Source organism: Dama dama, chromosome 8, assembly GCF_033118175.1.
Source record: "Dama dama isolate Ldn47 chromosome 8, ASM3311817v1, whole genome shotgun sequence".
Lineage (NCBI taxonomy): Eukaryota > Metazoa > Chordata > Mammalia > Artiodactyla > Cervidae > Dama > Dama dama.
Window position 1 is genome coordinate 13,237,485 of NC_083688.1, and position 26,086 is coordinate 13,263,570.

General features: G+C 38.1%; 1 protein-coding gene across 17 annotated transcripts in view; it reads right to left on the reverse strand.

The window, feature by feature from the left end:
• PUM1 (pumilio RNA binding family member 1) overlaps nucleotides 1–26,086 on the reverse strand; it is a 123,324-nt gene that overhangs the window by 50,426 nt on the left and 46,812 nt on the right. For 8 of the 17 annotated variants that reach the window (XM_061148408.1, XM_061148405.1, XM_061148409.1 and 5 more), the window contains 4 exons: nucleotides 19,537–19,645; nucleotides 18,390–18,568; nucleotides 8,316–8,482; nucleotides 6,032–6,302 (listed from right to left, as the gene is read on the reverse strand). The exons of 2 other annotated variants lie outside the window; for them this stretch is intronic. In XM_061148408.1, coding sequence (XP_061004391.1) covers nucleotides 6,032–6,302; nucleotides 8,316–8,482; nucleotides 18,390–18,568; nucleotides 19,537–19,645 — 726 coding nt within the window. The remainder of the gene's footprint in view (nucleotides 1–6,031; nucleotides 6,303–8,315; nucleotides 8,483–18,389; nucleotides 18,569–19,536; nucleotides 19,646–26,086) is intronic. 7 more of the 17 variants (XM_061148414.1, XM_061148413.1, XM_061148419.1 and 4 more) reach the window with 3 other exon arrangements.

Consider the following 26,086-nt stretch of genomic DNA (forward strand, 5'->3'; position numbering starts at 1 on the left):
AAGTCCTGCTGAGTTCATGAGCACCACCTGCTTTAGGTCACAAAGAGGAAAGAAAAACTTTCTTTGGTTTTGTTGTTGATAGTAATTTTAAAACATATACCATGCTGAAAAAACTACGAATGCAGTTAAGTCTGAAGTAGAGACATCTCCACACAGAGTTTTATGTTTCTAGGACTAGGTCCAAAGCAAAGAGTGAGGAGCTAGAAACTGAAACAAAGATGTTTGCATAGCAGGGTTTTAAGATCTTCAGTAAGTCTCTGAGCTTCACGATGTCTTAATTTTCTTATCTATAAAAATGGCTGCCCTACCTGACAAGGCTACTGCCAGAATTCACGGAGAAAAGCCTTTTAAACAGTAAGAGTATTACATCAATAGTGGGGTTATAAATTTTAAAGAAAAAATTATATTCTGGAGCTAGTCCTCAGTATATGAAATTTTTGAAAATTTGCTACTGTCTATAATTTGCTATATCCTCTAGATCAAAGTTCATTTTTGACTAGGTTATCTGAACAGTTGCAATAGTTAACGTATAACTACAATGATTTTTAGCGTAACAGGTACATACAAACTATGCTGCCAAACTTAAAAAAAAAATTTCACATTTCTTTAGCAGATGAAGAATCTGATTTCAAAACAAATGACTTCTAAATAAGTGAGGAAAACAAAATACAACCTTCCATCAAGCAAGTTATTATCTTTAGAGAAAAATCATATTCTAAAATTTCATCAAAGTCAAAGAACAATAAAGGTATGTTTCAAATGACCTAACTGCTAGCTAAAGTCAGCATTTCAACAGTGACTATACACATGAAGCTGACAGAATAATCTTCCTCTCATTTATAAACTGAAAAGAAAGCCAAGAATTTTAAATACCTATATTAAAACTACGCAAACTCAGTCTCATAAGAATGACATTTAAGTCACTACCACACATTAAAAAGCAATGCATGCCAACTTCCTCTGCCATCTGACTAAGGCTTTTTCAGAGTACTGCTTCTTTGTTAAAAATTCATGCTTAACAGATTAGTTTCAGTACATCAGTAGGCAATTTTGTAAGTCATGCCACATCATTAGGCTATTTTTACACTAACTGAACCCTAAGATAAAGAACATCAACAATTAACCAGATTATCAACTTAATCTTGGCTGTGGTTTCTGTTACACGACTGTAATATAATGAAATCTAGCAATAATTTTCTAAAATATATTTAGATGAACAGAGATAACTTCATGGCTATTTACTATGCAAGCATCATAACACAAAGCAGTATGAACACATTACATATGAACTGTTCACTGTGTTTTCCAGGATTAAAGACAAGACAATGAGGAGAAAGTAAGGAAAGTGGTATCAATGAGCATTTCAAACCACCCTAAATTAAAGGTTCCTAAGCCCAGACCCTTGTACCTGAGGCAGGTAAAATTACTATCATGAAATTTAACAAGTCCTTCAATTATTATTATAGGCAACAAACCACATTAAATTTAGCCACACTTCTGTGATTCAATCACAAATAGAAATCATGTATTTTCAAGTTACTTTACAACTGCTAGACATCTCACAATCTTGTTTATGCTCACCACCATGGCCAGTACAACTACCTCTATCTCATGCATCATATGAAAAATAAGCAAACACCCATCATTCAATTTGCTGTTAAATACTGTTATAGCTATTTTTATATAACTGGCTTGTTTTGTAATTATACTTACACCATACATTTTAAGACAGTATTCTAAGAATTCAGTCTGAGATCTTACCTAACTGCCAAGGGGTTCATGGCACCATAAAAGGAATCCCTGCTATAAGTACCTCTTAGGTTAAGATGATGGTTCACAGTGATTAGATAAGTAGTTTAGCTATCCAAAACCAAAGTATCCCTAAAGACAGTTAGTCTGTAATGAACTAAATGAAAAATACCTTCCCTGTATTTTCAGGATGCTCTATATTATGTATCTAAATACAGGCTGATAGTAATAGTCTTATGAAACCAACTTACTACCCCAAATGAAATTAAATAGGACACAAGGATTTATTTTGTCAATTATCAAACCAGATCCACTCATAAAATCAACATATCCTACCAATTATAGCAAATAACTCCAAACTTTAAAAAAAAAGTTGATGCCCATTTAAGAAAGCTATGATAAAAGAGCAAAATGTACAGAAAAATACATGCTACACTAGATGTTTAGTTCAATCCTCACAATCATTAATATTGTCTGTACTCAGTCCTGGCTCTCAATGCCTGTGACCTGGACTCAGTAATCAAATGCATCTATTTCTGTTTTCCTTTTATGTGTACCTTCTACTCTTACTAACCTATGATCACACCATTGTCATTTCCATCTCCATAACTCTGTTCTCTTAACTGCAGGAATATACATTCCATCTCTCATTCAAGTTAGGTCTATACAAACTTGGTCCTCAATGAGCCTTCCCCTGGTCTGATAGGATTCTTGACCAACCAATTTAACATTTAGTCCCTCAAGCGTTCCATAACTGTTTTATATACTGTAAGACAGGCTTATTACGAACATTAGCTCTGTTCATTACGACAAAACCTAAAGTCCCTGCAAGGATACAACAGTCAATAGTTAACTAATATGGACAAAAGAATGTCTAAAACTGCTTCTAAGTTAACTCTCTGCACAAAAAAACTAAATCATGATAATTAAGTCATCACTTCTTAAAATGCCTTGTTAATGTCTGTACGACAGCACAGCAAAGATGGTAAGACTCGAGACACTATGTAACCTCACAAGTCACTTTTTTTCAACCTCAACTACCATCCAGGGTGACTATTTCTATATTATCTATTGAACACATATGTTAATGTCTAATTTTAAGCTCTTAGTTTACTATTTTCTCCACTGAAGTTTTCATTCTTTTCCTGGAATAAATAAGTCTTGCAAAGCACAGCTCAAGATCCATCCATCTCTTCTCTAAGTCCTTCCTTGCTCAGGAAACAGTATGCTCTCCCTAGGATGCAGGCATAAATAGTCTCATCACTTGTCATCAAGTATTTCCTTACACTATCTAAATGACCAAATGAGCCACAATAACTAAACTGAGAACCATGGGACTGGGGGAAGTCTGTTCCATTCATGAGAGATATGCCTGACTACAGGTAACAACAAAAAATAAGAACAGAAGGTTATAATCTGCAATCCACAGATCTGTGATCTCCCTCAAGTTATGTACAAAATTGAGTCTCAAAAGAACCATGTATGTTTTTTTGATGAGGACTATGGCTTTTAACCATATGGCAAAAGAGGGCTGTGACACTAAAAGGTTAAATACTGATTCAGGAAATAAATTTCCTGGCTATTAAAAAGGTACCCTTATTCGTCTATGATAAACAATCTAGTGGGCTAGACCTAAAGGACTCACATATTAGAATACATGCAAGACCTCAAAGAGTGGCCTCCAGACCTCTGCCAAGGCTAGCTTTCAATCTTAGTTTGGTGAAGTATATTAAATACAGGGGATGTTCTGAGATAATGTAACAGGGGTGTGGAAAAGGTTCCCTGAAAACTTGGTCCATCAAAGCAAAAGCAGAGGACACAGAGAGATCAAGACCCCATCTTACCCTCTAGGTGATTACAATCTAGCAGAAGACCATCAGACAAGGAGACACCATGACTCTTTTTCTTAGAGGAAGCACAAGGCACTACAGAGACAGAAATGACTACTTCTTGATTTAGAGATCAAGAAAGGTAACCAAAAAAAGGGGGGGGATATGGCACTGGACCTTGAAGAATGAGAATCATTTTAATTATTAGAAACGGAAAGAGGAATAAAATCAAATGAAAAGCAAAAGGGTAAAAGGGGATTAGAAGGATAAAGTATAGGAACAAACACCAATTTCCAGTAGAGAAAGGGTTCTTCCATCTGAATAACTACTGGCTTTTATGCAGCAGCCTTTGGGAATTTAAGGGTCCTGAAGAGTCTTGGGTCAATGATTTCCAGGCATGCTATCAGTACACCCAGTATAAGAATGTGTACAGCCATCTACTCAAAATAGCAAGAATTATGAGCCCATGGGACAAAATAACAATAATCACGACCTATGATGATGCTGTAACTGGGTAACAATGACCCTATATTGCAGCAACCAAGACATGCATGGGAAGTCAGAATTCAACAACAGCTTAACTTGCAAAATAATGGCATTCACTTCCAAAAACTGCTGAAATGTGATCCGTGGTGAAGGCACTCCAGGGTTTATAAATCTGAGCAGGTGGTGTCTTTTATGTAATTGTGTGAATTATTTGTGGGCATGCAAAAGTATATTTCTGTTCAAGTTCTAATAATTATCCAGCCTCCTCAAAAATTGGTAGAATTATTCTGAAATCCAAGTTCAGTAAATCAAAAGTGAATCCCAACTCTGATTACGAGATAACAATTAAATGACAGAGAATCAGATTGTCATTCATAAGAGGTTGAAGACAAACACTTCTTAAATAACAAGCAGAGTCAGACTGGGTTAGATTGGGAATGGAAGCTAAGAACCAAAAATGGCTGCAAATCTAAGGGTTGCCAGGGGAAGCTCAATGAGACAATAAAAGATAGAATTCAGATAAAATTTTTTGAGATAACTAGGTTACAGGAACTTGATTAGAAACAGCCTACACTTAACATACCTCAATTTTGATAGAGAAATTACTACACTAATATTCTAAACTGGACAAGCTGAAGTCTACACAGTAATAGCGTGTCTCTATGTTTGCTGATGTGCCACAAAATATCTTTAAGTCGAATATTTCCTCAGCATCTGAAGTAATTCCTGACTTCACTCAACACTGCTATTTTGAGGATTCATTGTGAAAAAAATTCAAATAAATAAATAAGACAAAAAGCACAGAAAGTCAAATTTCCATGGAAAGGTGAGCATATCTATTGGGAACTACAGGGAGAACACATGTACATTGTTAGTTCAAACTCTCTAGAAAAAGATTTTGTTAATTACACCTAGTATATCCAACTGATAGGAACACAGAGTGCGTGCATATCACATCATCCCTTAAAGGGGTTTGTTTCTGTAAACTTCACATGGTTAACTGTATTATCCAGCTATCTATCAGCAAAATTCACTTAAAATCAGCCATTTATGACAACTAAAGGGACAGTGTGGTACAATTTGATCTACAAAGACCATAAGCCAACCTTCCCCATAGATACATAATTTCTAAACTACAAAATGAGATTTTAACTTTTCACACCTAGAAATGTGTATGTATGTGCCAGACTAAAATTAAGGAGCATCAGACACTGATGGCCCATCAAACTGCTTGAGGCCACAAAGGAGAACGTGTGGAACTTAACATGAACAGGAAGTTACCTGTCCCCTTTTCATTAATTTGGCTAATTTTCTTTAAAAAAAGAAAAAAAATTAAAAAGAAGAATCTGTAAGCTCTAGAGAGAGTCATACAGTCCCTTCAAAACCAGAGGCACACATAAAATATACACCAAGGGCTTATATATAAAAGAAGAGCCAAATAATTTCACTGCAGATTTTGAGTGATTCGTGTTTTTCCCCAATCACATTCTAACTCTTTTGCAAGGTATGACACATGTCTGTTATCTGTAGTAACTCACTTAATTAAAAGACAAGACTAATCAGACAGCTGGCACTGGACTCCTGACAGTGGCAGACAACAGAGTTTACTATTTAAAAAACAAAAACCAACAGCATTATAATCACATTAATCTTCAATGAGATTAACATTCAAGAGGATTGTGTTACAGGAGGTAACACCACCACAGCCCCTCCCCAGGCCCTGATAAAAGAGAAGCCAAAGGAATTATACACAGCAGGGTGGTCTCTTGCCAACAAACCTCAGCATGGGAATCATGCTGGAAGGGAAGATGCAAAGGCTTTATAATTTACACTGTTGGGTAAATAAGGACTGGCCATCAAAAGCCTAAAATATTGCCACCCTCCTCCCATCCCCCCATTCTCAGTTACTTGAATAATGTTTCTGCCTGGAGGGAGAGCAGAGAGAGGGACAGAGACACACACAGTACCTGTTGTTGAGAATTGTAGTCAAAAAGTCCCACAGTTGCTGCTGCTGAGTCCACAGGTACCTGCGTGCCTGAATAATCAAACTGAAGAGGCTCCATGCCCACATGTTCCATGGGGTCCAAGGGGACACTCTGGGACTCCATGTTGGAGAAATCCTCCACAGGCTTGGCACCATTGGTGCTGGTCAGCTGGGCTAAACCCTCAGAACCATTCTGGTTTGGACCCAGAAGATCCACTTCATTAGCAGAGTTCTGGCAATTACCAGGGGTACGGCTAAACAGAGAAAGTAAAGGGCATTAAACCTTATTTTAAGTGGGGAGGGACACTACACCAACCTAAGTTTAAGGACAATGTCCTTGACACAGCTTATTACCAACAGTATTTAAAACTATTTTGAGAAAAATGACCAGAGACCCTTTATGGTGCTTACATGTTACGTCCTATAAAACAACTCTTCTATTGCTTGCCTTCCCACCACAACCCACCCCTTAAATTTACATTAACTGCTATTAATTTACCATCTCTTTTACCAAGGGGCCCAGATGTGAGGAACACTGGATGGACTGGGTGGGGGGAAATCACTCTGTGGTATTCATGAAAGCAGGGATCCCAAAATACAGGTAGTAAAACATGCCCCCCAAAAGCAACATCCTACTCTTTAAAGAGTCAATAGACAAAGTAGTTTCTAGGGAAAGTTCCACATGGGAGAATAATTCTATTCAAAAACAATTTTTAATAGGCGAAAAATTTTTGTTTGTATTTCCTAGGTACCACTGGCAAACTGACTCTCCTTTTCTTTTCAAAGAAACCAGAATCAAACCATTACAAAACAGTACAAAGTAAATTCACTTTTTAGGATATGCTCCTGCTAAGGAGCTTATTAAAAATAATATGAGGATGTCATTTATCATCCGAACCAGGACACTCATAAGAGCAAAAAAGGGCAGTATTAATATCTTGGGACGGAGGTATAAACAAATGCTGTCCTGGGCAATCCAGGACACATGATCGATCACCCTATGCAAAAAGACAGCAGAACTATCTAATTCCAGTTCAGATTAATATTGAATAATATTATATTCTAGTCAGGAAAATATAGCCTGTGACTACATACTTAGCCTAAAAGAAATCCTATAGCTGGTACAAATTAAAGCTCTTGTAGTTCCTTAACACACACACACCCTCTACTACTACCATCTGCCCTGGAGTCAAACACCACAAAACAATACCACAAGCTGCTTGAGATTCAGGGTGCAGTGGACACCCAAACTCATCTGAAAGACCTGAGGTTAAGTGTTTATTACTCTGTGACTCAAATTTCTTACAAAGACTAATTCTTTACATCCATGAGATGCAAAAATTAGTTTAGGAAGACTAAACAAATTAAACACTCTTCTAAAAGGAATGACCCCCCACACACACACACACACAATATTTTAATTTTGGCTTTGCAGATTATTAGGATAAGGGATGTTGTGTGTGTATGTGTTTAGACACACATTAGCTTTACACTAAAATTATTAAAAATTAAATTCTCTACTGGACATCAGTGACTGAGGATAAAAATCCTTAGTCAAAATTAAAAAAAAAAAATTAAAACTCACATACCATCATGTAACAAAGGTTAGTTACAAAAATGAAGAATACTTGCCAAATGTGGAAGACAAACATGGTATCATTAATACTGTGCATATTAAAATTACAGGGTAAAACCTGCAAATCAATTATGACCAGAGATGGAATGAGAGGCCTCCATGGAAGGAATATGATTAAGAACAAGTCACTTGAGCTGTATCTCTGGTTCTTCAAAACGAAGAAAACGATATCTGCCTACCTCAAAGGGAGCTTATGAGTCTCAAGTGAAATAATACTTAACTGATCAACTATTTTTCACTCTTCCTTAATATGCCACAGTAATATGACACACTTCTGTTAGTAAACATGATTTCTCCCAAGATAATGATTTGGGAGAAATCCCAAGGTGCTCATCCCAGGTGATTTTGAAATTTGAGAATCAATGAACTGATCTTTATGAAATCATTCTGCAAATTATAGAGCTCCATACAAATGGAAAGTCTATTGTTTTGGCAAAACATCAGGTATGGACAGATCTTAAAAAGTTTCACCTTAACAGTTCATACAGTTTTTGTGGTATGGCCTACACTAGTCCCAGTTCTTCAAAAAGACACGTAGGGAGGGAAAAAGAAAACTAAAATCAAAATAAAATGAATCAAAACAAAAACCCATAGCCCCCACTCAAATATCAGAAGTGTAAAACATACAAACCTAAAATCTTTGACGTCTGCGTCAATCCCATTCTGCACTGGTAAACCATTGGTCTTGTCCATCACATCACCCTCCTCCTTCAAATCTCCTAGCTTATCTCCATCAAACGTACCCTTGTTCTTCTTTTCACCTTTGTCGTTTTCATCACTGTCTGCATCCCTTGGGCCCTGTTTAAAAAATAGCTTCAGCTTCACTAATCATCATTAACTAATAATAGCGGGCAACCACTGTGGACACCAGACTACACTAGATGCTAATTACAACAGGATAGTGTCCATGACCTTTCAAGACATTACAATCTAATTAACAGACAACACATAGGCAGGAACACTGCAGAAAGTCTTGCCAAATGGGGGAGACAGACATACATTTATGTTACAGAGTTTAGGACAGTCTTATCATGCCCAGTGTCCCACCACCCCACTTTTTTTCCTTTCTACCCAACCACAACTTTGTATTTCTTAGTTCCATTTCTCTACTCTAATATCTAATTCTCTAGAATAGCATGGCTCCTAACAATCCCCAGGAATTATAGCTAATATTATACTTGGAAAATATTAAGCCCACAAAATGACTTTCCTACTTTCATTGCCTATGTGAACTCCTCCCTTACTTCTGAATATTGAGCTAAGTGTGGTCTTAACATCATTCCAATTCAATTACTCTACAGACTTCATATTGGGATATATGCCCTGCCAATTTGAACCACCACCACCCCAATTCCACCCAATGTCTCACCGCTTACTGAAACAATAATTCACTAATCATCCTTAACTTGAATTTTTAATCCTTCAAAACATGTTAAATCTAACTAAAATTCTTTCACAAAGAGTACTCTAAGTGTTTACCATTGTCATCCACTCCCTGTCCCATACATACCAAGGATTATATGGGAGCATGTTAAGGCAAATCATTGATACAACCAAGTTTATCTCTGAAGTACTTCAAACTACAAAGACTGAAAGACTGGACCTAAAAGGACTGATGCGGTGCCAAGCACACAGATGTCCTGTTTTTTTAAAGAAATTAAGTCTGTCTCCTCTTACCAACAATCTAAGTTAAGACATGGACTTTCAAAGCAAATGTGTCTTGATTTTCAGAATGAAAAGAAGGTTTGGTATAGTGACTTAACATGGTATAGCAAGCTTTGCAAAACCTTACCCAAGGGTTAAATAATTTTTGCTTTTGTAAAACTAGAGAGATAATCTTGCCTATTTCCATCACTGACTCCTAATTTAAGAAAGACACAAACAGACCTAGACCAAAAGAAAGCTCCTGGTAAAAGGTAAGATCCAATCAAAAGATGATGAAACTCCTGCTCAGCAATTCCAGTCACCACAACCAAATTTCAGTGGGGAGGGTGGGGACCACAAATGGAAGATAAAGCAGCAGACACAGTTGCAAATGGGTAGGCCTGCAAACGCAAAATAAAAAGATGTTCTAAGTAGTTCTTAGCCACCCTGACACAGAAAGACCAGACACAGGGACCCTGACAATCTTTTAGACCTTTCAACAACCAATTCAAAGCCCATTTTGCTTTTAAAACAATCCTCTGCTCAAAAGTAACACAGAAAGATTTCATGGCTAATATGAATTAAGGAACATATAACAGAAAGAATTTAGAAAGGATATACCACTTAGTTTCATGTAGCAGCAAGATGGTAAACTATAGTTTTGGCAGCAAATGAGATGTAACTTTCACATCTTCAAAGTATAACACTGATACTGGTTCAAAGAGTAAATGAGAGCCAATTAAGCATGACACTGAGATCCCAAGCCAGACAAAGTACGAGAGGATTCTAAAGACAGAAAGAGCTTTCAAAATGTCCAGAAGTAAACGCTCCCTCTTCCTGCAAAGGTAAAACTGACGGAAGCTATAGTAATTTTCATGTCCCCAGCACTGAATACACTGCAGGACAGAAGTTCAAAAAATAAGATAAAACAAACAAAGAAAAACGTCCTGCAAAACTGAACTGCTAAAATAAGAAGGATCCTCCCATTCTATTTATCATCAGGTAAGAGTCCAACAGGTAGTAATAAACAAGTCCACCTGAATTAGATACCAGTAACATCAATAATTTTTAAAAGTATTTTAAGATCATCCCACCAACACACTTAAATAATCTTCTACAAATCTACACATCAAGTCACTGGCTCAGGAGTGGCAGGCAGTTCAGCTCCAATTTCTCACAAGGAGTTCAAACAGTCTACAGGAAAAAAATGGGAAGGAAATGCAATAAAGCAGCAGTAGGAAGTTTCACCAAGCAAATAATCTGGGTACAAAAGAGGCTCACTCACCAAATCAACATTTTCATGATCTTTCCTCAGTGACCCTTCACAAGGGCTTGCTGAGAGGCTGCTCCCCCTGTAAGCCAACTGCCCTGACCTGAACACTTAGTCACTGATACTTACTTTCTCAATTATACTGCCAAGGGCTAGATTTTCAAAGATGTCCCTGGAATGGGCTGGTTTTTGTCCATGCTATACAGTCTATTTACATAATAGTTACCTATTATGGTAGTTTTCTACTCCAACTAGGCTATTAATGCCTCAGCAAAACACAGAACAGGTAGGATGACTTCCATACCTGATTTGGACAGGTTATAGGGGATATTTCCATTAGGCAGAAAGTCATGAAGATGAACATTTATGACGTGTAAACTTTTCTGTACATGGGTCATAAAAAGTTTTAACAAATTCAGTAAATCAACAAAAGCACTAAATTAAAATAGTTGACATGAAGTCTGATTTATGAATAACACCAAGAGCACAAGTGGGAAGCTATCCTGTCAAAGTCTGCTATTAAAAGAGAATATAGAATACAGAGTTGGGGATCATAAAAAAGGTCTCTTAGAAATCTGAGGACCCTAGTGAGAGAGAATAAGGGTATATTTGGGCTGCTCTGTTTTATGGAGTTTTAAAGTTTTTTTTAATGTTTAAAGTAAGGTATTCTTTTAGGAAAATACTAACCCAGATTGCACAGAACCTACAGTCTATCTCAACTGCTAACACTTACTGGACTTTGGACAGGTCATTAAACCCGAGTCTGAGTTGTCTTATCTATAAAACAGGGATCATTTTGTTTAAAACAGAGTAGTTGTAAACATCAATGAAATGATGCATATGTAAAAGTTTATTATAAAGTAAAAAAACACTGTATACAAGTATGACACTAGTGAAAACTATGCACTGGGAGAATATTCCTTATGTAACACTGTGATATTAACATTAAAAATGAAGGCTCCCATTCAGTGGTTTAACTCAAATAAAAGTGTAGAGCCGATCTGGCCCTCCCAGATACACTGTCCTTTTCACAATGCAGTGGCTCTACGGTTCGCATCAACCACCACACTCTTTTAAAAATTTGCAAGTGACTGGGCTTTCTCCCAGAGATTCTAATTTAACTGGTCTGCAGAAGCTCCCACAAACCTAAGTTTCTCTTTCAATAAGCACTCACAGCTGAGAACCACTATGTGTGTGTGTGTTAAGTCACTTCAGTTGTGGCCGACTCTTTGCGACCCTATGGACTGTAGCCCACCAGGCTCCTCTGGCGGAGGTTCTACAGGGGTTCTACAAGCAAGAATACTGGAGTGGGTTGCCATGCCCTCCTCCAGGGGATCTTCCCCACCCAGGGATCCAACCCAAGTCTCTATGTCTCCTGCACTGGCAAGCGGGTTCTTTACCACCAGCGCCACCTGGGTAGCCCAAGAACCACTAAAATTAAGCCCAAATAAGCATCCTAAAGACAGGAGTTACAGTTTTCTTTTCTGTTACATATTACCCAGTGCAAATTAATACTAAAAAGCCTAATAACTAAATGAAATAAAAAACAAAGATGGATTAATAGCATCCTCCTGTTCTAGGCTCTCTTTAGATGAATTTCAATTCAAAACTGTAACCCAAATATAGCCCTCAGAGAGTGCTCAAAATGCAAGAAGCCAAGCCCACTCAAAATCCCTAGAGTAGGGCCAAGGAGTGTTCTTGAGAGATCAGATCACAGATATATACATTAGAATATGTTCTGTTGCCTCATACCAAAGAACTGAGAGAAGAGCAGAAAACTATGTACTATGCAGATCAGAGTCATTCAGTCTACCTCACCTTTCTCAAAAGTTTCATCTTTCTCAAAAGGGGAATGAATATATCAGGGAATATTAATTCAGAATGAAGTCAGAGAAATGAGAACTTAATTTTTCCTGTTACTGCAGAGATTTTACCTCAAAGCTCCATGTGGCAGAAGTCACATTCAATGAGATTAGCAATTTTTCTTTTTTCTAAAAGGACTACTTGTATATTTGCTTGATAAACCAGTCCAAAAACCATAATAACTAAAATAGTGGTTTCCCTGTGTACACTTCTCAACTTTTCACAAAATGCCACCCAAAACCAAAATGTCAACTTTCCTTAAAGTTCAGCAGTTTTAGCTTCACTAGTAATAAAGAAATTTCAAATAACTAAAAAAATGAGTAAAAGCTTGAAATTACTAGTCATGAATTACTTTTAAATTAATGTACTAAATATGATACTATTGTGAGAAACTAAAAAACAGGCCAGTGGAGCATATACTATGGCTAAAAGATGTGAAATTAGAACACTATGAATTCAGTTCCCACCACTTCCCTTCTAAACTTCATTCTCCTCATTGATAAATTTTCACAGGACAACATCTACTTCAAAGGGCTGTTTCAGGTTATTAAACACAAGGCAATTTATGACTGTGCAATTCCTTTTAAAAGATCCTTAAAAATATTTTATCCAATTTTCACATTTTGCCCACTACCTTTCTCAGACACAAACAGTCTCACTCACCTCCACTACCCCTAAAGCTTCAATCTTGCTTGATACCTTATGTATCCCCCCTGGAAAGACTATGGCTTTCATCATTAACCCCTCTGTCCCAGTAACTTTTCTGAAATATCTGTATACAATCAAGCCACCAACTATTGTGTGTGTGTGTGTGTGTGGTATGTGTGTGTGTGGTCAGGTGCTCAGTCAACTCTGACTCTTCACAACCCTAGGGACTGCAGCCCATCAGTCTCCTCTGTCCATGGGATTTCCCAGGTAAAAATACTGGAGTGGGTTGCCATTTCCTCCTCCAAGAGATCTTCCCAACCCAGGGATCAAACCGGTGTCTCCTGTGTTGGCAGGCAGATTCTTTAATGGTGAGCCACCAGAGAAGCTCCACCACCTATTATTACATTTCATCAAATCTGAGGCACCATCAATGTATAAGACACACCACCATCTTATGTGCTGCTAAAAAGGAAACACTGGCAATTAAAACATATCCAATTTCAAAATGAACAGAAGCTGGGAGGTATGCACTTCAGAAACAGTGGAGCATGGAATATACCATGCACTGTGTATATGATCACCCAATTCCTGGTGTGCAAAGAGGTAAGAAAAGTGTTCCCCTCTGTTGCACTACCACCAGATTCAGCAGGAAAAAGAGATGAGAACCATAAAAGGTTTTCTGAAAGTTGCATGGCTTTTTTTTTAAACTTTTTATTTAGTCAGTGTCTAAAACCTTGACATTGCAAAGCAGAGTACAAAGATTTCTTGTTCAAGGGAAGCTCAAGTCTGAAGGGGCTCCATTCTGAGATAAAAGTTTCTGAATTGAAATCTTCCAATAAAACTATATTATCAGTATTTATGACACTTTAATTGTATATAAATCATCTGTGGGTCATATCAAACTGCAGACTTTGATTCAATAGTCTGGAGTTCAATCTGAGAGCTGTCAGTTCTAATAAGCTACCAGATGCCGATACTGGACAAGAACTATGTGGCCCAAGATTTTATAAGACTTACAAAGTATTTTCATATATTATATACTACATAACCATATGACTTTCTGCAAATGAAGAAATCAAAGTCCAGTTAAGACTCAAGTCCCTGCATTACATTACACGAAGTTTTTAAACAAAATCTACTGAAACAACACTGACTGCCTGAAACAAATACACTGGAAACTAGAAAAGCAAGTTATCAAGTTTTGTGACCTAAGTGAATTGCTATGAGGTGCATGTAACCTCCAGGTGAGAAAGCAGCCAGTTTCTACAAACAAGCAGAAAGGTCTTCCCAATATATTTTTTTTTTCTAAAAATCTTTTCACCCAATGGCCTAAGAACATAGTAAATACATATGACTTTATAACCATCCTAAACCATGGTTTGTTTTATTTTGGGGTGTTTGAGTGGGCAGGTAAGGGAGATGTCTTTATAAAGGAATAAAGGAAATAAATCAAATTTTAAAACCTGACTCTGACTTAACTGGTATTCTGAGTTTTCCCATTATTCTGAAAACTGCTACCCTGAAGTTTGTGATTCATACCTGAAATACTACCAAAAATTTTCAGTGGGTGCTGAGAACAAAACACTGCTGTCGGGTTCTTATCATCGGCCTGCAAGCACTCTTATCACAAAAGCCAAAACGATTGAGTCCATTTTTACATTCGAAATGAACTTAAGAAAGGCTCAGGAAAGCTAGACAGGGTTAAACACCTTCATTCAAGCTTTAACCATAAAAACAACTTTACTGAAAATGGAAAACCAATGTAATAACTTTAGTTCTAAACCCCTTTAATTGAACAGTTCATCAGAGTCTGGCTTATCTGTTGTCAGTTATCTGAGAATAGCCCCTTAGTACTTGATTTGAGGTGTACATTCATTATGCCATTAGGGATGATGGTTTTAGCTCTTGGGGATTTAAAATGGGGCATCTCTGAGGCTAACCAGAAGAAATGCTGGCACGACCACCTAAAAAGAAAAACATCTGAATGCTCTAATCCATAAACCACCAAGACTACTCTTTAGAACAACTATCTACTGGAAGCAGATATTCTGTCTTCCTTGGTCTCTGAACTCAGCGCTCTAAAAGACAAAATAGATTTTTTTCTTAAAAACAGAAAAAGGCTCACCTCTTCCCAGAAGATGTATACATACCATGACAATCAAAAAGTGATTCAGGTTTCCATGACCAGAGCTTGTGGTCAAATGTCACCTTAACCAACAGACAGACAGCAAAACCAAGAGAAGCACAAGATCAGCAGGAAACAACCAAAAAGCTGATAAAGCAGGTCACTGATCCCAGGTCTCCATCCACCATAAGATGAGATGCGCCAAAGTGATGGCCTGACGTCACCGGTCAGTCTTCCTGTATCACCGTTTAGGTGTAACTCAAGTCAAAATACAGGATAACGTTTCATTACACACAACCTTCCTTCTGAGAAACTGGGATACAGATTTGGAGAATTTTCATTTATCTTTATGCAAACTTCAGAAAACTCAGTAAAACAGATGCTTTTTAGATAATTCAATTTTCTGACCTCTATCCTGAGGTCTTAACTTCCCCTGGTAACAATACTACAAAAGAGCTAGAAATCACCAATCTCTCAAGACAATAAGGATAGAAGCCACCTTTACAAAATCAAATAAAGATATGGAATAGAAAAGACACAGCTCCATCACAGATTAACTAATGAAATAATTGTTTAAAAAGGAAAAAAATAATAATACATCGGCCCCAGTGTTTTATCTTTCTCCTACGTCTAATTATTTTTCTGCTTCCTACAAACTTCACAGCTTCCCTCATAGCTCAGTTGGTAAAGAATCCACCTGCAATGCAGGAGATTCTATTCCTGGGTCGGGAAGATCCGCTGGAGAAGGGATAGGCTACCCACTCCAGTATTCTTGGGCTTCCCTTGTGGCTCAGCTGGTAAAGAGTCCGCCTGCAATGCGGGAGACCTGGGTTCAATCCCTGGATTAAGAAGATCCCCTGGAGAAGGGAAAAGCTACCCACTCCAGTATTCCGGCCTGGAGAATTCCATGGGCTGTACAGTCCATGGAGTCACGAAGAGTTGAAGACTGAGTGACTTTCACTTTCACAGACTTCACAGTAACCCAGGCACATGTCTGGTGGCTAATGCCCAAGACTTAGAAGCTGGTCACACATGATAGAGAATTCATGGCAAGAATCTCAGAGGTTCCAGTTCACCACAGTAATGACTTAGCTATGACTTTTCTCCTATAGTAAATAACTAAAAGTTATAGGCAGAAGTTGTGCTTCCCTGACAGCTCAGTGGTAAAAATTCCACCTGCCAATGCAGGAGACTTGCAGGAGATGTGGGTTCAATCCCTGGGTCGGAAAGAGCCCCCTGGAGAAGAAAATGGCAACCCACGCCAGTATTCTTGTCTGGAAAATCCCATGGACAGAGAAGCCTGGCGGGCTACAGTCCATGGGGTTGAAGGAGAGTCAGATACAACTTACCAACTAAACCACAACACAGGCAGAAGTTAGAAGGCAGCACTTCCTCTGAGCAAAGTACACTCAGGATGAGCAAAGTGTGAGAGGTAAGAAAAAGAGGTGAGCTGGAGATAAGTTGAAAGAAGAGACAAAGTAACACCATTCTTCCCATGAGACAACATGGAAATGATCATTCTGCCTGATCCCATTCCTCACATCCAAAGGGTAGATCTTGTTCTTTCCAAAGAGCCTCTTGGGAAGGTTCAAATACAAGCAGTATTTTCCAGTCAGACCTATGAGCCACTGAACCTATGTCTCTGCAGGATCAAAAGACCCAGAAGTTAATCAGGTCAACCTTGGAACAGCCAGTATGCAAGAATCAAGACAAAAGCCCCAGTTTGATCCCTTGCTCTTCCTAAATGTTATAAAAATGAATGATCCTGTTCTGGCTTAATTCCTCAAACCAAACTTCTAGGTCTAGAGCTGGGAGAAATCCAAACCAGCCTCTTAAATAAGCTTATTTCACTCCCCCTGCCCCACTCTTTTTTTTTGGTAGAATCAAAAGCTCCAGCCATATGTCAAGTGTCAATGTCCACTGAAGCATTACCTTTGACATGAGTAGAATAAAGTTCACTCCAGGTAGATTCTGGTTACCTTGGATGCCACCTGTTATTCTCCTGACAACCAAGTCAACAATTGTTCATTTAGTGTCCACTAACATGTTAAAGAACTGAACTTGACCCTTGAGCAAGCTGCACCAAACATGTACTGCTGTTGACACTAAATTAGTTTCAAGTGGAACTGGGAAAATAGAATCAGCCTCAGATATCTAGCAACAGATGTCTAATGATAAAAATACTAACAATAAATGCTATTAAGATAATAGAATGTAAGACAGTTATAAAGGCAGAATTATTAATATGATTTGAGGGAAAGAAGGTCTCTTAAAATGACTGCCAACAGAAGTACTAGCCCAAAAAGACTTCAGGGAGACAGTGCTTTGAAAAGGTACAAAACATGCTGAGTCAAGAGAAAAGTAAGGAAGATAGAGTTAGGGTGCCTTTTGTGATCTTCCTAGCTATGACTTGGAATATAAAACCAGTCCAAGAACACAAAATGAGGAAGAATCCAACAGAAATGCATCTTAAGACTTTTAGATCTATAAAGTCAATAGTATAAGAAAGAACTAGTCTTGAAAAAGGCTATCAAAGATGCTTGAGGAAGACTACTTAAGACTTAAAAAGGGAAGAGGCTACAGAGATGCTGCTTTGGCTAGAATTTAGCATCAGAGAAGTCAATGGTGATGAATCTGAAAAAATTTGAAACACAGTATTAACAGAACTTCTGATTTCCTGATAGACTGGGTATGAGAAGCAAAGTTATTCAAAGAGTGCCAAAGATCATTCCATAATTAAAGCTTAGCTAGCAAAAACAAGAATGAACCCACGTTATCTGATCCGTTTTAAGGATCCTCAGGTATTGGCAAATCACTGCTCTCAGATCTATTCCCTATTGACATCCACCTTCAACTTTGTGTTAATTCCTTCTCTTTTTGTGTGTTTTCTAGAGGACCGATGAACTGAGACCTAGATTTCAGTTCTTACCTCACATTACTATAAATGAGTTCCAAAAAAACATCATTTCTCTACTTTTAAAAAGTTTAGTTATATCTCCTGCTGTGTTTGCTGACATCTAATTGCAATAAAAGTGTTCTTAAAAACTCTGCAATTAGTGCTGTGAATATCTAAGGAAACTAAACAGGCATGTTTTTCTTTAGAGGGAAGGGGAAAGAGAGAGAGAGATAGGAACAAGTTCCTCAAGCCAACTTACAAATCCTCCTTTTCTTAGACAGGAATCGCCCGGGGATGAGCTCAATACATACTCCACCATGCTAACGCCTAGTCCCCCACTCTCCGACCGTGGGGACAGTACAGAATTGACCTCACTGTTCACATGGAAACTCTGACCAGGTCTTCTCTGCACCATGATTGGCTGGGAAACTGAATGATCTACAAAAAAGATACACAAGCATGATACAGTGCAGCCAGAGGCTCAAACAAATTACGAGCGATGTCTCATGGATAAACCAATGACTGGGAATCAGGAAACCTGTCATGGTCAATTGAGCCAAAGTGTCCTACTGTGTTTTCCCTAAGTATAATGTTCTACATGAGCTAATGAAACAGAACACACCCTTCATATATCCAGTTCAGCAATACAGTAGTTCACATAACTGGTTTATCTAGCTAAGTGGACAAATTAATGTTTACCCCTTTCAAGTAGCAGAATTCCTTTTTAATGTATTTTATTGGTAATGTCACTAAAAGGAAATGTGATTTTACTGCCCTTTTTAAAATAACAACATAATCTGATCTTTTCTGATGACCACTGTCATCTGAGGTTCCATTCTTACATTGCGCTGTAACACAGCACATTGGCTTTTGAATGTTCTGACTCCTTCCTCCCCATCATCTGTCATTTCTTTCTGCTGTCAGTGTGGGTGCCTCTACAAGTTCTCCCCGTCTCTCTCTTCAGGGGTAGTCAGTCAGAAATGCATCCATGCCCAGTGACTTATTTGGCCCCAACCACATTTTTAGATAGATCACCCCATACACAGTACACAGGGGCAATGGGAGGAGAAAGAAACATGAACTTCAAATGGCAGGCATGGATTTTCTAATTCCAAGTATGCTGACAGCAGTACAGAACAAGAAGTTATAGCTGAATTACAGTCATTTCAACTAAGACCATTGCCCTGTGGCTAGCACTTCAGCCAAAATATTGAAGATTTGATTTTGCATCAATTATGTTTTAATAAATTACATCATATAAGCTCCTTCATGGCAATTATACTACAGGACAGGACACTGCTTGACATGCTTATGTCACTGATGTAAAATTCATGACTTGCCAATTGCTGAGGAAAGGAGCTCTAAGACAGGCATAAATCACAGTACAGATGCTAGATCTAGATTACCTGATGTTCCCCAGGCACTGTCTCGCCATTGATCACCCAGGAATATTCCTTTTGGTCCATCTTTGCTGGATTCATCTGTTTCCCAAAACTTTTTACCTGGCAAGAGCTGCTGCAAATTAAAAATAATAGATGCTTTTAAAGAATTCATAAAGGATGAAAGTACAGCAGTCAACACTTTCTTTTAGACAAGGGTACTGAAGATGCTCACGTGCCCTGAAGGTCTTTAATTACAGTGTTCTGACTCTGCAGACTGTCCTCAGAGCACTACTTTATCTTTCGTAAAAGTCACAAAGAGGCCTAATGCAAGCAGGGCTACAGATCAACCCATCACAATAGAGGCTCAGCTTAAACATCTGGAATTATTCACTTAATCTATGCCAAGATTTTTAAGTGGGTAGGGAGGGGGACTCATATTAGACCTATCAGCTAACTGCTCACTAAGAAGACTCTTACTGAAAAAGAAAAGTACCTACAACTATTGAAAAGGTTACTTTTGCCTACACTAACTGACCCTAAAAAGTTACTCACGCTTGGGCATGAACTCAGACACCAGCTATGGAACACTAGAGGCAAAATTTACCTCCTTTATACACAGAGATTCTGTTTAAGCAAAACATTTTCAATACCACAAAGAAAAAATTAAAACACACAAAAATCAACAAAAAACCACTTCCTAACCACAACATTAACCTATTCCAAGATATTGGAAAGACAGATCAGTTATTTCCCCCATTACTGGAAGGGAAATTAAAATCTCCTAACCTCAGTTAATCTTAAGAATATTTAGTAATGCCATTAAAGTGACTTCACAAAACATTCCATACTTCCTAGAAATGCAGGCATCACTAGCTTTAAATTAGCTTCCACCAAAGAAATGCAAACCACCCTTCAAGCAAAACACAGTAAAGTTCTGCACATGATCAAAGCATTAGTGACCCAAGCTACAAGGTAAATTTTTATCCCATTATTCTTCATCAGCTTTACTCACTAATAAAACCTCCCTCTTATTTATTCTATGCTTTCACTTCAGCTGCTACTAGTCAGACAAGAAACTCAGAAGTTTGAGATAATACTTCATCACTGCTTTTGAGCATCAAAGAACACACCTAAAGAATTGAATTTCTCAGAGGAAGAGAATAGAGAAGAGAGTACAAAACATTTGCTCTCCTCCTTGATAATTAAGGTTTACCTTTCCTATTTATAACCTATTATCCAATGATAAGGAGAAACATCTCAACTCTGCTCTCACTAAAACACATCTCAGCTATCCAATCCAACTTCTGGGTTTCTCAGCATCAATTTATTTGAGTTCTATGGAACAATATGGTAGATATGGGTTACTACCTGAACCAAAGTAGTTTCCCACTTATTTTTCAGGCCCTAACATTGTTTCCTGGTCCAACAAGGTCATGAAAATAAGACCTTTTTTGATCTGACATTTAATTGAACAGATGCACTGGTTTACTTGATGATGAGCAGTTACAAGCAGTCAATTCCTAGTGTGCCTCTAGGGTTCACTCTCTCAAAGAAACAAGGACACAGCTGGTCTGTTAACTTGAAGGACAATGAGGACAGGTGGGAGCAAGAGCCCAGACCACAGCTAAGCAATGGAGTCAGGAAGCCCTAGACTAAACAACTTTGGTGTGTCCTAGGACAAAATGCAGGACTGCCCTGGGCCTCATTTTCTTTGTACTAATGAAGGAGGTATTTTTCAGGATGCTGTGACGATTAGAGATATTGTAGATGTGTGCCCAACACAATGTCCACCACAAAGGAGGTTCTCAATAAATGTATTCAGTGGCAATACACCAAGGCAAAACAGCTATAAACCGCAGAAGGGACAGTGAAAATTAACGTGCACTACTCATGAACAACTCAAGATTCTTGTTTTTAAACTTCTTTTTCTCCTCTTAATTTCAAAAATGCCCTCTCATAAGACTACAAATAGAAATAGAATTTCTTTCCCTGTTGGTAGATCTTTCTCCTGTATTTCCTATGGAGTGTGAGCAAACAAGAGTTTGCATCAACTTCTCTGTGCAAAAGAACGTCAGCATATGGGACACTTCACCAGTCGGTTAACTTTAGTCTCACATATGGGAAAGAGAGCAAAGGTGATGAAATACATTCATTATACTCTCATCCCTCTCGACACAAATTTGGAAATCTTTACTGAAAACTCAAGCTTCTCTAAGCACCAGCCTCCATGTGCAAACATAGTCTGTCCATAATTTTTCAAACTGCTTACTGAAAGTAGCAGCCTTTGAACTCAAGGCTTCAAAAATGACTTCTAAGACCCTGTCATCTTTCACTGTAGCTTGCCAGGTTGTTACAACATGCAAAGCCAGTAAAAGCAGGTCCACATAAAGCGAGCCATTTTCAGATCAACTTTTCTCAAAAGGAAACAATAATACAAGAAACATGTAGAAAGGTACTAAAAAGCAGAGACTGTATTTCAAAGTGGTAATAGATGCAACAAATCTCAAAGGGATACAGTTGCCCCTTGGTATTCATGCAGGATTGGTTCCAGGAGCCTCCTTGGATACCGAAATTCTCAGACGCTCAAGTCCTTTATATAAAATGATGTAGTACAATGCACACAATGTGTACATGTTAAAAAATTCAAGACTCCAGTCAGATACTAAGAGGAAATGGTGTCTCCCACAATGAACAGTATCTATAAATATAAATCCTGAAGAGGTGCAAGGAGCAGTCCCAAAAGTTAGTAAAACCCCATACAATCTGGCAAAGTAGCCAAGATCAATTAACTATTACTAATAAAAATGGCAGGGAATGAAAAGGAAAGTCTGTAAGAGATAAAAAAGAAAGCAGCAGCAGCAGGTGATAACAAGTCAATTCTCCTAAAGTCTCTGCCTCTAGGTCATCAGTCCCTCATGTAACTCCCCCTCTTCCTTTGACTGTGGGCTGAACCTAGTGACTTGCTCCTAAGGAACAATAAAAAGCAAAACTGACAGGAGTGTTGCTTTCAAGACTTAAAATACTGATTTCCATCTTGTTTCTGCTCCTCTCTCACCCTTGCTCCTTCTCACTTTGATGAAACTAGCTGCTATATTGTGAGCTGCGCAATAGAGAGACACATATGGCAAGGAAGCAAGAGAGGTCACTGGACACCAATTCGTTAGGAACTGAGATCCTCAGTCTAACAACCTGCGAGAAACTTAACCCTGATATCAATCACGTGAGTGAGCTTGGAAGCAGTTCCTTCCCCAGTTGGGACTTTGAGATGACTGTAGCCCCTGCTGGGGCTGAAATCTTGACTGCAGCTTGTCAGGGACCCTGAAATAGAGAATCTTACAAAGTCATGACTGGGATCCTGTTTTGAGCCACTAAATTTTGGGGTAATCTGGTAAGCAGCAATAGGTAACTAATATAGCTGTGGATATACACACGGGTTTTCTTACATTTAAAATATCTTTAAGATTTAATTTTCAAGAAGCAAGTCTTGTTCTACTTCTAATATTTTTTAATTTGGAAAAAATTTCATCTGTTTCACTTTGTCTTACAGCCCTTCTGTAATAAAAAGAAAAAATTACTGGTTGTTTTAATTCTGCAAAATTAAATGGGCTTAGATATGTTAAGCTTACTGAGAATTAGTAGCAATCACAAAGCCAGGAGTCATCTAAAGCAAAGACACTGTTTGAACCTGATCTTACTAAAAGGAGCTGTAATCTACTGAACATAAAACAAAGTGATGATGAGTATCCAATTATTTCAAATTAAGATTCAAACCCTCTAAAGTTAACATCATCCAAAGCACAGGCTAAAGCCTCCAGGTTCGCCAACCTGCAAACCTTCACTTCTTGCTGCCATCGTTCAGTCACTAAGTTGTATCCTTTGAGACCGCACGGATTGAAGCAGGCCAGGCTGTCCTCCACTATCTCCCAGAGTTTGCTCAGATTTATATCCATTGAGTTCAATTCATGTCCATTAAACCTCCATGTAAGCCACACCTAAATTCAATCACCAAACATTCAAATGCAACTAGTCTGTGAAAAAGATGGTTATTGCTTACCCCATCAAGAATTTGAAAATAAAGACTGCTCTCTGACAGGAACAAAGAACAGATCACAACAGAAGTTTACAAAATTCAATTTAAAGAAAGATTAAGCAATAAGAGGATTAAAAGATTTGACAATTCTAAAGGAAGATAAGGGAATTAGGAATTGGACCAACAAAAGAAAAGGAGAGCCAGGGAGTCAGATGAAGAAGGCAGTATCGTCCAGTACCCAAGTTTAGGGAGAACCAAAAGGATGCACAAACAAGTCCGTCCTTATAAAAGCAATTACTGCATCAGACTAGCAGTGTGGGTACAGTAGCCACTAAAAACATCCAAGTTCCCTGGCTCAGACTCTGCTTACCAAGAAAACTTCTTAAGAGAACTTTGTTTCTACCTACAGCCAAACATGCTGATCCACTTGAGAACTGCTATCTCTCTTTATGAATCAGTAAACAGCATTTTAGTTTTCATACACTCATCTCTTGCGGTTCCAGTTAGTACAGGTCAGTACTATAAACCAATCAGCTCTAAATTAGTACATCCCCTTTAAGACATACAAATTGAGAACCAGGGCTTGGGAGGTCCTACCATCTGACAGAAGGAAATGGCAATCCACTCCAGTATTCTTGCCTGGAAAATCCCAGGGACTGAGGAGCCTGGTAGGCTACAGTCCATGGGGTCGCAAAGAGTCAGACACGACTGAGCGACTTCACTTTCACCATCTGACACAGCAATACAACAGACCTTGTACTCTTCCTCGTACTGTCTCATTACATGGGATTCCTAACTGCCCCTCCAATAGTATCTGCTCTTCAGTCTTTAGAAGAAAAACACATACATTATTTAATCCCAGCTGGAACTACAGGTTTGTAAAAGAAAAAACTTAAGAAGAGTAAAGAAATACAGTAAGCTTATTCATGAGGCTTCTCGAGAATAAAGTAGAAACCAAGCACCACTGGTTTATAAGCAATGTCAGCCACTTCAGAAACTTCTCTAAATTTTGTTTGGAAACACTTTTAAAAAAAAAAAGACAATACACAAAGCCACACTTGCACAATCAACCATCACATTAACCCCTAACAACAGCCCTTTAAACAAAAGTGTTCTAAAACGCTAAGAATATCAAAAACCTCTAGGCCTTTTATTTTAAGAAGTAATAAAGCAGGTAAAGCACACACAACTACTCTGAAATCATTTTTAAAACTGGACAAACAAAAATGGTTTCATGTTCCAACTGTGTTGAATTTTTCATCTAGGTCTCAGTTTTCTCACTGATAAAATGAAGTTACAAATACATGTTATAGCATGTAACAACGCAAAACTCAAGAGTAACCAGTCCAAGAGTTAGCTGTTAATATTATTTAATAACAAAATAGTAACCAATAGACTTCACACTACTAATAGCACAGCCAGTGAGATGCTCCTGTGCATTCAACTCACAAATGTGAGCACAACATCACCCAGCCCACTTCAGTGTAAATCCTGTAGAATTAAGAGCCCTAACAAAAACACTGCAAGAAGAACCATGATTACAGCTTTGCAGAACTAAGAGGCAAGCTGATTAAGGACTGGGTGTGTTTGACCATACCACCGGTAACACCTGAACAGATGGAAACTCCAGCAAGTATGCTGTACTCAAGAGGAATAAAATAGGTAACTACTCACACACTCAACATAAGCTACACAGAGCTATCTCTCAAAGCAGAAATTTGGCTTCTTAAAGAGTACAGGGATGCTACAGGCCCAAAGGCATGACCAGGTTTGATCATCTCATGTGGCAATGCAAAGTTCCCACACAAGCTTAGTTTCACTGGAATGTAGCCAATACAGGAATCAAATACCTGACATTTTAACTAGCTGTTAAGATATAGCCCCCTCCAAAATTTTTTAATCTCTTGGTAAATATCCTCCTTACATTAAAAGAATTTGACAACAACTCAGAGAAAGGACCACTCAGCACAGATGGCAGTAAAGAAGTACTATTGGTAAACCAATAGCTCTGACTGTGATAACTGTGTAATTTTCAGAAAACCATTCTCAAAAATAATGCCCTAAGGGATTTCCTGGCCCTCCATACCACAGAGGGTTGTTGGGAAATGTAGTGAAATAGTTCATAATACTTTATACTATACACATAAAGCTTTATTACTGAAGTTTTAACACAAAACAGCTTACATGTAAAAGAATAAATTAATATCCTTTACAAGGCATAAAGAAAAAGCTTTGTACACACATCCATTCACTGTTAGGACAATTCTTGTGGAAAGGATTGTACATTAGGAGTCATGTTCACCTCCTACATCTTTGGTGGAAATGTAAATTGATGCAACCACTATGGAAAACAGTATGGAGCTTTCTTTAAAAACTAGAGTTGCCATATGACCCAGCAATTCCACTCCTGGGCATATATCAAAACAAAACGGGGCATAATCCAAAAAGATACATGCACCCCTAAGTTCATAAGCACCACTATCTACAATAGCCAAGACATGGAAACAACCTAAATGTCCATAAAGAAGATGTGATATACACAAT